Raw genomic sequence first — 13,240 nt, 5'->3', positions numbered from 1 at the left:
ATTTACACTCTGATTTCTTTGGATTTCGAGAAAGAAAAAATCACTCGTGATTCGTTTGCAAGTGTATATTAGATTGTGTGAAAAGTTTGAGGAGTTTCTAACAATCAGAATTAAACTCCTATATTTTAAATAGTGATTGGAAGAGAATTATTTATCAGGAACTAGTGGCAAGTGAAAAGACACTGAATTAGAACAAATGGTGTTTCTAATTATGAATAGTAAAAATTAAAGAGAAACATCCGAAATTGGATGACAGAGTGAATGTTTCTTAACAAAAGAATATTATTCCTCGTGTATCGATGAGAAGCAATTAAAAATTCGTATTGATGTTCCGAACGAACAAATAAACAATAGATTAATTCAGGATTAATTTTGCAACTTTGTTTCAGTTAGGGATATGGATTTTTTTATTTTAAATAATTTGGGAGAATATTTTTCAAGTATTAATGTGAAAATACTTATGAAGTTTGATGATATTAGAATATTAAAATTAAAATTTTCTAATTTTTTAATCTTTTAACGAAATACGAAACGTCACTTTAAGTATTTAATAAAATATCTCGTAAATGATATATTTTGTTGGAATACCGGAATTTACAAAAAGGAGGAATGTTCATATTGTGGGTTAACGAATGTACGAAGCAAACTGTTCTTAATTAAACACATTTATTGAACCTTTAATCGCATAGATACATATCGTCGCGTCGTCCAGCGCGTGACGATTATAATATATTTATATATCTTATACGTTATATATATATGTGTGTATGTATATTTATTTGTATATTTATACGTACATAACAGAGATTCGCGCGTTTACGAGGAGAGAAGAAACCATCGCTTTATACCTTCATCTTTAATTACATTTTATTAATATCTTATATTAATCATATTTTCAAAGAGAGGCATACATAATTATAATATTTTTCCTAGAAACGTATAAAATTTAATCGTATTACAATTTTAAAAGATCGTAAGTATACCTTCGTGAAATTCTCAAAGGAAAAAAGAAGGACTAAAGACTAGAGTGAATTACAAAATATTCCATTAAGCTTTCTATTTAAGACAAAAGAAAAGGAACCTTAAAAAAGCAAGCAATTTTTTATCGAATACTCCGTAAAAACTGTAGCAACGTTTAGCACGAAAAAAATTCCGTGCCCACGGTATCTTCTTTTTTTTTTTTCTTTTCATCGAACGACAGGTTTCTCCCAGCCCTCGGCTGGATGCACGATACCATCGATAAGTCGATCGCGTGGAAATAATAAATCGATAGAAGGTACAGTGTTCCACGAGGCGGAATCGCGGAGACGCGTCTAGAAAAATATAGATGTGGAAACAACACACGTACAGAATATTTTCGAAATTTGCTTTATCGTTCCGTTTTTTTTCTTTTCCTCTCATTCTTTAAAGACAGATACACGGGTAGTGTGATGAGATCTCGAAGATCGATCTCTCGTTCTCGACTTTGGACAACTATATATATATATTTCTTTTTTACTTCCTTTCTTTTTCTCTATTTTCATGTTATATTTAATAGTTGGTTCCCTTTTACGATTCGACGTTACTTTTACCTTACAAATAATTACACGTGTTTTACGTCATAGAAACTCGAGAACGAAGCCGATTCTGATCTTTAAACTTCAACACGTACACGCACTATCGATTTTTCTTTTAACCTTCCCATTCTTTCGGGCAATCCTTGTTTTCTTGCTTTATAAAATAGATCAGCGACTCCTACCTTACCACTTTTTCTTCGTTTTATTTTTTCCTCGTCCGTGATCGATAGCGCGTGGCGTCATTCGACTCAAGTACTCTCGACAACGGTACACTCGCTACGTTTCCGGTTTTTCATCGCAAAAATTTCGCAGCATTGCCATCGATATACGTTGTCTCTACTTTTGATTCCTCGTTTATCCCCCCCCCCGTCCTCCCCCGCTTTCCGACCGATCTACGTTCCCGAATCCTCGGTCCGGTTTTGAAAATCCACACAGACGAAACGACCGATCGAACGATTCTATGTAAAGTTCGAGTGAGCTAAGGATAAAATAAAAAAGAAGAAAAGAAACGATATCTGGACACGGGTGAAAATAAATTCGAGGAGACAGGATCGTTTTAAGCCGTACCTCGGAGCCTTACATACTAATATCGAAAGGTCACATCGATACGTATGAGTCGACTGCTGCTATTTTCGGCCACCAATCATTAGCTTCTACGTCTACGTGCCTTAATTACGCGGAACGCAACGACGACGTTCAAGTGCATTAGAAAAATTCCTCGTCGACTAGCTATCGATATATTCGTATTCGTGGTGATTGAAACGAAAAACCAAACTTAATCTATGAATCGAGAAATCACGAGACCGGTTGCTCTTGAGACAGAGTGTACGAACGAATAATGTAACTCGCTGTAGTGAGATGGGATTCTATCGACGATGAGAGAATGATAACTAGACTGTGGATTTTTATACAAATTTTTGAGAATATAAGCGAAAAAATGGATCTTAGGTAGTGACTTGTATCACCTAAATATTATAATAAATTTTGGATATTTTGTCAGCCGATGTGAATTGCTAAAAGTTTCTTCAAAATAATAAATAATTTTCAATAAAAAATGCGATTCAGGGATGTTGAGTATACGAGTAAAAAGTGTATTGTTTTCGTTAACTAATATCGTAATTGTATGGTCTTGAATATAACTGCTGTAACAAAATAAAAGAAACTTCATGAAAATTACGAAGCGTGAAGTGTAAAATCTCTTGTCAAGAACTATATTTCTCCGTATTATGTACGTTCTATACATTTTTTCGCGTTTAAATTTCTCATAAATGCATAAACATCCGCAGTCTGTTGATAATAAATCAAAAGTGCTATTAAATCCTTTCGCTGATGAATGAACGTAAAATAACGTGGATATAAAGCGTAACTTTTTAAAACTACTGACATTTTTAGAAATTGCCTGAGGGAAAATTGATAAATCGAAGCTCTAGCGTTTTAATTCCATCGAGTTTCCTCTCGAAAATTTAGATTGTTCGTCGCAAAGTTGATCCTCCGTGCTTTGGTACGTTGTTCCCGTTTTCAGTCTGCGTCGAAGTGGATTAATCGAAAGCAAAGGACAATATTTGACGATGAATTCTTTTCGGTATGGTCCTGGTGATATTTTAAGATTTAATTGGAAAATATTTTACGTAAAAGAAGAAGGGTGGGAGACCGACAAAAATGAATATGATCGAGATGAATAAGACTCGTTCGCAATTCTATTAACGAACATTTATGTATTAAAGGCTCACATAATAATAAATTAGTGTCTATTCGATATATTTTCTTTCAGCGAAAGGATTGATTTAACTACAGAAAAGTACGACGTGAGATCTATGGGATCGTGAAGGTTTCGAACATCCAATTGTGATCGAGAAAAAACGATATATACTTTGCGTTTGACACAGGTACAAGGTGCGCCGTCATCGATTTGCTCAACAATGGAATAACTATGCTTAATCAGTTTATTCGACGATCTTATCTTCAACGGCACAAAAGCTAACAATGTTTCGCTTGGAAAAGATCCAGAATATATTTCGATATTCACGCGTACGAAGCTTTTGTGATTCGACGTCTAAACTGTTCAAGCGTTCCATTGAAGAATACTCAATGTAGAAACAACGAGTTACTTTTTTTCTTCTAGCTACTCGACGATGGAAGTACTACTTAAGTGGTACAAATCACTGCCTTGGAAATCGTACATACTTTACAAAGAGTGATACGAAGGAATGTCAATTGAATTGAATTATCTTCGCAACTTGAGATTAGGAACGTTTCTCGACTAATTTCTTCGAATTTTTGTATTTCTCGTCACTGATTTTTCTTAAAATTTATGAATAAATACTTTAAAACGAAGTATATACTTTTTATCAGGATGATATTTTTTCACAGAATATATGAGATTCTGGTTTAAAAACCAACTGTGTATTTTAATTCTAATTAATTTTAAATAAATGAGATAGGTGAATGTTAAGAATTGTTAATAAAAATCAGGACAATCTATCATCAATTAATTTCACCAAAATAAAGCAACATTATTCTCTTATTATTCCCAATTCAATAAGTAAAAAAATTCAAAAACATATGAATGTTATAATGCAACAAAATTTCTACATTATTCCTTAGGATTATTTAAAAACTGAAATACATTCAGCTCGAACTGGACCACTTAAGGAAATTCTATCGCGAGTAACGTTATAGTAGAAACAACGAGTTATTTTCTTACGTTTGAATCCCTTCGTGGAATCGTGGATTTTAGCTTCTCTCTTGATACGACATTCAAGCACCGTCTAGCCAATCCTTCGATTTTTCTCGCCCTCATTTCTTCTTTTTGCTTTCTTCAATATTCTTCTCTTCCTTGTCGCTCTGTTTCGTCACACTTAAACAAAACTTTAAGGAAGAAATGGAAATAAGAAAAATGTGACACTTCTTTCGAGAAACCTCGAGAGCATCCTCTTTTCTCGTCTGGAACTTTAAACGAGTTTCCCTCTGGTTTCCCTCTTTCTTCTTCCGTAAAAAGATCTCTAAAGCAGAATCGATATGTTATATCGTATACTTGTTGCCGACTTTTGCTGTTCAATTTATTCCTGCTCGATTACTCGCATTTCATCGTTGTGAATATTAAGAATTCCAATTAAATATTGTGAAATCTTTCAAACGTAGGCAATAGAAATTAATTATCGAAATTTTTTAAATTTCGATAGTCATAAGAATTTCAAGAGAAGAAGATTTGCAGCGTATTTACTTCGGCCTTTGCAAATTCATATACTGTATGATCGATCAAATTACAAAGTATCCACTTGGATGATCGCACAGTTTTCATATCGAGTATGTTCTCCATCTTGGCACGTTCCCTGCCACTCTCGCATAATATTCCATTCAATCTGCGTCTGCTGTCGATAGCTCGTGCCGTTATTTATTTTATATTCGCAGAAAGCGTTACCGACTTGAACAGAAACTGCTCTCGACCATGGATAATCTGCATCGTACATATTTAACATATTAAAAGACGAACTAGAATCTTCAAATATCTTCCTCCGAACACTTGCAATAAATACAGTCTTTATCCACTTCAAAATCAACAAAACTCACCCAATGGTAAAATTAGTATTCTTCTTTCTTAATAACGATACTAGTCGAATAATAACAATGACAAAAAGAAAAAAAAGGACCAAACGTTTTGCAAAGTTAACGATAACAGAAACATGATCTTCGCTCAAAATCTCAATTCAAACTCAACAACATCCTTCCTTCAGGTTCTCTCGGTTGGACAACAACGAGCGGTAAATTCACAACGAGACGGTGTATCCGTAATTCATTACGTTTGCTTATGATGCCTCATCCGTTTGTTCCGTTCGATATACTTCGCAGAAAAAAAGAAAAAAGGTAGACACACAGAGCGAGCGATCGTTGGTCCAGACGACGACCAGAAATTGGAGAACGACGTCGCACCTTTAGATCTCGTAGTTGCGGAACTTGTTTACCACCTCGTTAGACGCCTCCGAGTCCCAGCCAAGGTCACGACGTGCACCGTAGTAGATGTTCGCGCCACCCTCCGAAGCTCTTCTATGAGCGTTCGCCGGTTGCACCTTGCTAGTGTGACCAGGAGAACCAGCAGATTCGGCGGCCGCGTCCTGCAGCATGCGATCCTTCGTCTTCGGTATGCTCCAGTGCATCGACTATAGCGTATTCGAGTGCTCTTTCTTTATTCTTTTTGCTTTTTTCTTTTGTTTTATATATATGTATATTTCTTTTTTATTTTGTTAGGAAGATTAGAAATGAGTGAGCAAAATAGGTCACTTGTGAATGGGTCACAGTTTGGATTAATTTTGATATTTTATCGAGAGCATCGAACAACGTTTTGGAAAGCTTACATAGTGAAAGTAAGTTTAAAATCTGATTGGAAAAATTTTGTTTGGCTATAATATGTGATCTCTATCGCAAATGACCCATTGTTGTCATAGTGGGGTTATTTTGTGTGTTATATGGGTTATGGGTAATTGTGCGTTATAGTTAGTTTTGAGTTAGTTGAGCTTGGAGGATGAATAGAACGGAAAATCAGAAAATGATGTCAGGTGTATTAGTTGGAAAAGTAATAACGTCGTGCGAGAAATTTCTAATAAAAACTTTCTGCTACTAAAGTTCTGAATCACTGACAAACTGTTTCCATATAATTGAAAAACATGACTAAAAGTCAAATATAAAATATTAAGGATTATATTACGTATCAAACAAATTTAATAAAAGTTCATTTTTCAAACACTCTTCTTCGAAGCATGAAAGTAAATTCGACAAAATTTTCCTTTATACAAAACTCTCCAAATTCGAAGAAATAAATATACGTAAATACATTTTTCAAAGCAAATGTAAGAATCCCAAACTCTACGAGAAAACGAATCTACTCGTTTACTTCTTCGCATGCAAACTCTGACTTAAATTACAAATTCGGAGATTTCTGCTAGATTTTCCCTAGTCTGCTGTCACGGGAGAATTCGACTGCCTATGTGATAAGATAGCAAATTCTAAGCGCCTTATCATGAGTGACCACCGAGGTAGTGTCCGGTCTCTCTGCCCGTTCCCATGGACATATGACAAATGCAACCAAGGTCTTTTCCCATTCCCGCGAATAAAAGAATATAAATAGTACCCTCAAAATCGTCCAAGTCAATCTTAATCAGTTCGAGCCAGCCCGAATTACTGTACAAATTGAGTAAAAATAAAAGAACATGACATTCTAATCACTTGTTCAATATTTTTTACGTGATACTGCAATAGTCAGTTCCAGTGCCAGTTTTCTATCTATGGAAGTTACAATGTCGCAAGAACATCGTCGCAGTTTCTTTTCTTTCCACGAGATACGAAATTTCTCGCACGATTTTCCAAGCATTGCTCGCCACCGAGCAACAAAAATTTCGCCGAAGAACTCCCATCGAATTCTCCTCACCTGATGCACGTGATCCTTCATTCCAAGCCATTGCTTGTAGCTGATGGCGATCCCGCTACGCCTCCATTTGTCATAGTTGCTCCTTTGCTCAGGGTCACAGAGAACCTCTTTCGCGTGCTGCGACAAAAAGAAATCGCGTTACCTTGGTCACAATCAAACGGAGGTGTAGTCAGATAGACGGAACAGATATAGCATGGTTGTAAATTAAAACATAAATTATTATTATTAGGCTACGTATGTTTATATAAAATTCATATTTTTAAATTTAAATAATTGTGAGACTGCGGACGTTTATGCAGAATTCATTTTTTTATGGGTACAATTAAAGAAATGAAATCTTCGTGAAAACGAAGTAAAAGATGCTAAACGAAGAAAACTTTGCTTACAGAGTTTGAATTTTAGTTGTCGATCAATCTCTTACAACCGTGCTATTTAAATTTCACGGACTACACAATCACACGATTATACATCGGTTAGATCGTATCGTCAAGACGAGGCAGATTAACGTAAATGGAGCAATCGTGCAACAACTTCCTCATGAGTCACGTTGCGACCATATGCGAGTAAAGAAACGAGAATAGACCGAGGAAACAAACCTGCAATTGCTGAAATTTCCGTTCAGCTTCCTTATCACCTTCGTTCTTGTCCGGATGATATTGAAGAGCCAGCACCTTATACTCTGCCGTGATTTGTTCCACCTGGAATATAGATTTTTAAGAATCTTTTAGATGAAAAAAATTCGAAGAAGTTGAAAGTTACCACATGGTTAATTGACCTTAAAAAAGACGTACAGGATGTGTGGGATGGCTTTGAAGGAAGCAGTAAGGGGGACGGTTCATTACACATCCTTTATTTAAACTTCACGCTCCTGATCACGTGGATTATTAAATTCGCAATTTTCACTGATAATCTAGGTAATTTTATTTTCTAATAGACTAGAATCCCCCAAATGATCTTTTAATGACTTTTCTTTCTGTTATTATAACATTGTGAATTTTCTAGTTTTAATATTACTTGGAGTATTTCAGTATAACGTAATTAAGAACCTGTTCGAACAAAGAAGTCTTATAGAAAATATCAAAGTCACAACTGAATCACTCAGAAGGATAGTAAAAACACGTGCATATTTAATCTAAAAACCAGCCAGACAGACTATTTGCAGAATATTGATCAATGAATAGAATTATTTTAAAGTGCGTTGAATTCTAAAGAATGGAAAACACGACTTATTGCCGGATTGCATATTTTTAAATTTAAAAATATATCCAAGATGTGTACAATATACAAAAATATATAAAATACTTAAAGTAGAAATTCAATAGAAAAATCAGCAGTCTACTTAACAAATTTGTTCCTTATAGTTAAAGAGGATCTAAAAAAGAACAGAAAAAATATTCTCCGAAAGGAGCCACTGTATCAAACAGATTAAACGTTCTTCCAAATCCACCAATAGACAAAACAAATATCTATTTATATAATAATATAAATTTACGTAAAAATCCGCCATCTACATATCCAATTTTTTCCTTATACTCTTCAATTAAAAAGCCTTAAAAAAAGAAAGAAGAACACCAAGTCTATAAAATTGTGCATTCTTCCAAGTTACGCCAATGAATATTTCCAGACACCTTCCCAGGTGTTTTACATCATGATAATAATCGAAAGAGGCACGGGAAGGGCTGTTTACCCTCCGTTCGTCGATTTCCTGGCTAATGAAGACGACTGATATTTGCCAGGCAATTTAACGAATTCGCTTAATGGACGTAGAGTTCCTTAATGGATCCGCCGGACCGTTGGCAAACAGACGAATACGATCATTATTAACCCTCGGGTTTTATTTAAAACAACGTCGTTTATTTTTAATAGATCGCGAGGAACGCACGAATAAGGAGAAAACAAGCGTGGAACGCTGACATAATTCCTTAGAAAGGGTCTATGATGACTTTTACATGATATTCACCGATGGAACGAGACGTGGATCGAAGGCTGATCGACTCTTTGCGCCGTGGAAATGGCTTGTTTACTTGGACAACTTCTCTGGGAATTATAATCGAACAAGCTTTCACGTTTAGTCGATATTCCAACGACGCGAAAAGATCATCTTCCTAGGGGTTGTTGCATGGGGTTGAGTTACTTCTTCCTCTCTTGCAGGATTTTGACTTTTAAAGCCCATGGTTTATCGCAATGTTGCAATGTAAATGTTGTGAATACACTGGCCTGTGTAAATATTTCAGCAGTTACTATAGGAAACCTTTATACACATATTATGTGTGTTATATAAAACATAATTGTTGAAACTGCACTAGCAACTATTATCATCTATTGAATTTTTATAAAAGAGGAAATTTACTATAGACCAATGATAATAGAATAATAGAAAAATAATTTATAATAAGGATATTACTTAGATAGGATATCGGCTAAATTTGTTTATATAAAGCAAAATGTCATGATGCATGTTGATAACATAGATTTATCATTTTGGAGAAGTCAAACATATTCTCTACTCCATCTAAACAATTTCTTGATACACAAATTAGTTTAAAAAAATCTACAACAGTTTCATTCCAAGAATTTATTAATTCTACAATCGATAATTCTTATAAACCTAATAAATAAATTGTTTTGATTAAATGCACGATACCGTAAAGAAACTACACACTACTAAAGTTCCATCTGAAAAAACACTTCAACCAGATACTTGAAAACGCAATAATTATTTTATAGTTACAACTATTGGCCTATGAATCTACTATTGACGCTCTTAATTTCTCGTCCATTAAAAATCCTTATATCGTTGAAAACATCAGACATTTTCATTTTCATCTTAACTTGTCGTGAACTTCACATAGTCAAAATTATCAATCGCGAAACGGATTGGATCGTAATCGTATTGTCAACTTCCATTGAGCCGCGGTGTAATATATTTTTGTCAAACGAAGTGGCAATCGACAGACGATCGATACTAATCGAGAAGTTGAACCAAAGCGCTAATTAAAGTTGTTCCCGATGCTGATGCAATTATCTTGCAGTGACGAGCTCCCGACAGCGAAACTAATTAATTCCGCATAACTTCTGAAAGTATATTAAATACGTATGTGTCCCATTAGATAAATGTGCAGCAATCTGAAACTTTAAGCCGCGATATGCCCAGAGATAGCTCACATTGGAAATTGTTTAATTGTCGGGAAATCGGATCCGTACGAGTCGTGTCGTTTTTGAATTCTATTTTTCAAGGTGCTATCTAATTGAATCTGACAAATAACGCGGATGATGAAATATTCATAGTTTATGTAAATTGGATCATAGGTTACAAAGCAGCTAGTATGCGGACAAGACATTGTTTTGGATATTTTGTCGAAAATTTTTAAAAGAGTGAAAGAGATTGGTTAAATGGAATTCTTCTTAAAGCGGAAAATTCACGTATAACAAAATATAGATACGCTAGGAATTAAAATGTTCTATAGAATGAAGAACCTCGTTTGACTAATAAATTACTGTTATTTTTCATATTACTATTAACTAGATACCGAATGACACAATTCAACAACAATCCAAAAATCAATCTTTAAAGATAGAAACGGAAAACACGTGAAAATCTTAAATTTCAACCATTTTTCAAAGAAAATCGTTACACAGAGTCTATTAGCTGGAAAAACTGAACGAAACAAATCAGAAAAACCATTAAATATAAAAAACAAACCCTTGTAACTTAATTCTTCATAAAGAAATTCACGAAAGTTGGTTTGCTGTCGCAGGCTCATCAAACGAAAGAAAACAGCGATACATTTCTTAAGAAACTTCAGCCTCAACCCTTTCTCAAAAAGCAGCCACAGATATCGCCATTACTAAGAATAATAAAAACATTTACCAAGTGTCAAAAACTTCGCGAAGAGCCCAACAAGGCCTTACCGTCGCGTTGCAGACTCGTCACGCGAAAGAGAAACATAGCAATTCTCTCCTTCGCAAAGAATTTCAATCTCAATTCCACGAGCAATCCTGTCACTAGTAATAATCAAAGGAAACGAAGAAAACCACCGAAATCTCTGGAATTCAACCCCTCGCGAAAATAATTCAGAAAATTTGTCTTACCGTCGAGGACTCGTCGCACGAGAGCAGAGCATAGTAATCCTCCTCCTCGCTGGGCTTATAATTGATGGCGTCTTCGACGCTCATTTTCCCTCGCTGGTTCTTCCGTTTCCTTTTTCACGATCCCCAATCTTCCTTTCGAAGATTCTTTGAAGTCCAACAGCAACGATATCAGGTCAAAATTATCCAGTTAAAAATTTCGTGTCAACGAATCGAAAGATCGAGAAATTTCTGAAGGGAATTGTTTTTTCTTTTACGCGCGTATTTGATTCGAACGCGACGCGTGTGGACACTTGAGAAAACGTGATGACACTTAGCCCGTAGATGCTGTCGCTGGTTTGGTAGATTCTGGTAATCTGCCTCCGGTCGTCACCTGTTGCCGTGTCGCGCGTCGGACGCTCGAGTGAGCCGAACGAGGGAGAACCGTGTTAGAGACCCGGAAAAACCCGATTCCCGGGAAATTCCGCGCGTGTGCGCAATTCAGCAGTGGCTCACAAAGCCTCCCGTCGATCGTGGGCCGCCCCCTCTCCGGAAGGAGCTCCTGCGCACTCTGGTTAAGTCTTCCCTGTAGGGGGAACCGAGGATGATTTTCGTCTCGAGATTTCTCGTTTACCGGCTGAGGCTACCACCTGGACAAATTGGTTTTCGGATAAAAGGATTGGATCCTCTTATACTATAATTTATTAATTATGTAACAATATCAACAAATCAACAATTGACCACTTGGACTGATTGGGTTTCGGATAAAAGGACTAGATCCTCTTATACTATAATTTATTAATTATGTAACAATATCAACAAATCAACAATTGACCACTTGGACTGATTGGTTTTCTGATAAAAGGACTAGATCCTCTTATACATTACATATCATCTTATACATTATACATTACATATCATATACATATGATATACAGAGTATAATAATTTATAAATTATATAATAATATTAGCAAATTGACAAGTAAGCAGCTAGAAGAACTAAGAACCTGTTCTTTCCCACAATAATTTATTTTAATGATATAATAATATTGTAGTGAATTGGCAAATGATAAGGTGTATATTGTAGACACAATTGTTTAATTTTGATTAAACAACTTTAATTCTTTTAATTCTTTCTGCACTAAATGTGCAGAAAGAAAAAAGTCCGAAGATTTCATAAAGATTGACTTTAAGACAATCATCTTAAAAAGCACGAAGAACGATAAAGATCAAAGTCACAATACACGATCGTCTAAGTATTTCGACCAACATAAATGTATATTATTGATTATATATGTAACTTGAATTAAAAATCGTAAAACGATAACGTGAATAGTAACCAAATCTTTAAGTAATATTTTTCTTGAAAATTGTTTTAACTCCAGATTCAAATACACAGTTGCAATGAAACGAACAACTCTGAAGTAACAGGAAGTCACAGGAAGTAACAGGAAAGTTAAAATTAACCCGTTCCTATGCAATACTAGTAATTCTTTCTAAACCGTTAACACGAACGATTTATGTCGATCAATTAATATCCCCGGGCCAAATTCGATAATCTGTGTTACGTTTTCATCGTAGTCGTGGCACGTTACGTCACATTCCACTGTACAAAATCGAGAATTTGATTACATACACTAATACAGACAAATCTATCAAAATCATTAATAGATGCGTTGTTAGTAGAATAGATGTTAATTGTCACTGTTAGTTGTGATCTACCTCTTATAAACTATTTTATCGATGTTCCAAAACCTTGAGCACTCTTCTTTTGCTTTTTTCAAGATTTTTATACACATAAAATTGGTTTAATGTAACACATAATAATGGTTCGATGTATTGTCTCTTTCTTTCTGTTTGTATTTTGTATTTTATATTAGACTCGTCGTATATATATATATGAATTTGTAAGACGATCACGTGAAACGTTCACGATTATAATCGACGTACACGCATACTGCGCCTTGATTGTCAGAGATTCCAGAGACTTGTGGCTTTCACTTGCGGCTACGTAACCTCGAACCTCACTTCGCAACGTTACCGACCGAGTGATCCAGATCCCGATCTCGGTCACGTGCCAACAGCTGATCGATCAACGCTGACTCTATTGATTGTTACAACATGGAAAAAAAGAAACAGAGAACGAAAGATATGCTCTTTAATGATGGAAAATGTATTTTTGATAATGACGT

General features: G+C 35.2%; 1 protein-coding gene across 2 annotated transcripts; it reads right to left on the bottom strand.

Annotated features, from left to right (window-relative positions):
* Positions 1 to 649: 649 nt before the first annotated feature.
* Positions 650 to 13,012, bottom strand: LOC100645606 (J domain-containing protein). Of its 2 annotated transcripts, none has more exons than XM_012314632.3 (5): positions 12,771 to 13,012; positions 11,071 to 11,696; positions 7,575 to 7,676; positions 6,979 to 7,095; positions 650 to 5,668 (listed from the first exon to the last, which is right to left on the bottom strand). In XM_012314632.3, exons 2-5 carry the CDS (start codon positions 11,152 to 11,154, stop codon positions 5,489 to 5,491), a joined length of 483 nt encoding a protein of 160 aa, XP_012170022.2. In that variant the 5' UTR covers positions 11,155 to 11,696; positions 12,771 to 13,012; the 3' UTR covers positions 650 to 5,488. The 2 variants fall into 2 exon arrangements, with proteins under 2 accessions (XP_012170022.2, XP_003399558.2); XM_003399510.4 differs by having other exon boundaries at positions 650 to 5,713; positions 12,771 to 13,009.
* Between the last annotated feature and the right edge of the window lie 228 nt (positions 13,013 to 13,240).

This window comes from Bombus terrestris, chromosome 12 (assembly GCF_910591885.1).
Source record: "Bombus terrestris chromosome 12, iyBomTerr1.2, whole genome shotgun sequence".
Taxonomy (NCBI): Eukaryota; Metazoa; Arthropoda; class Insecta; order Hymenoptera; family Apidae; genus Bombus; species Bombus terrestris.
The sequence above is the reverse complement of the archived record's forward strand: the minus strand, read 5'-3'. Positions and strand labels throughout refer to the sequence as shown.

Excerpts from the sequence above, each read along its gene's own strand:
- LOC100645606 (XM_003399510.4), bottom strand. The coding sequence starts at position 11,154 with ATGAGCGTCGAAGACGCCATCAATTATAAGCCCAGCGAGGAGGAGGAT. Across the intron at positions 7,677-11,070 it reads CGTGCGACGAGTCCTCGACG|GTGGAACAAATCACGGCAGA; the intron begins GTAAGACAAATT and ends TCTATATTCCAG. Across the intron at positions 7,096-7,574 it reads GGAAATTTCAGCAATTGCAG|CACGCGAAAGAGGTTCTCTG; the intron begins GTTTGTTTCCTC and ends TTTTTGTCGCAG.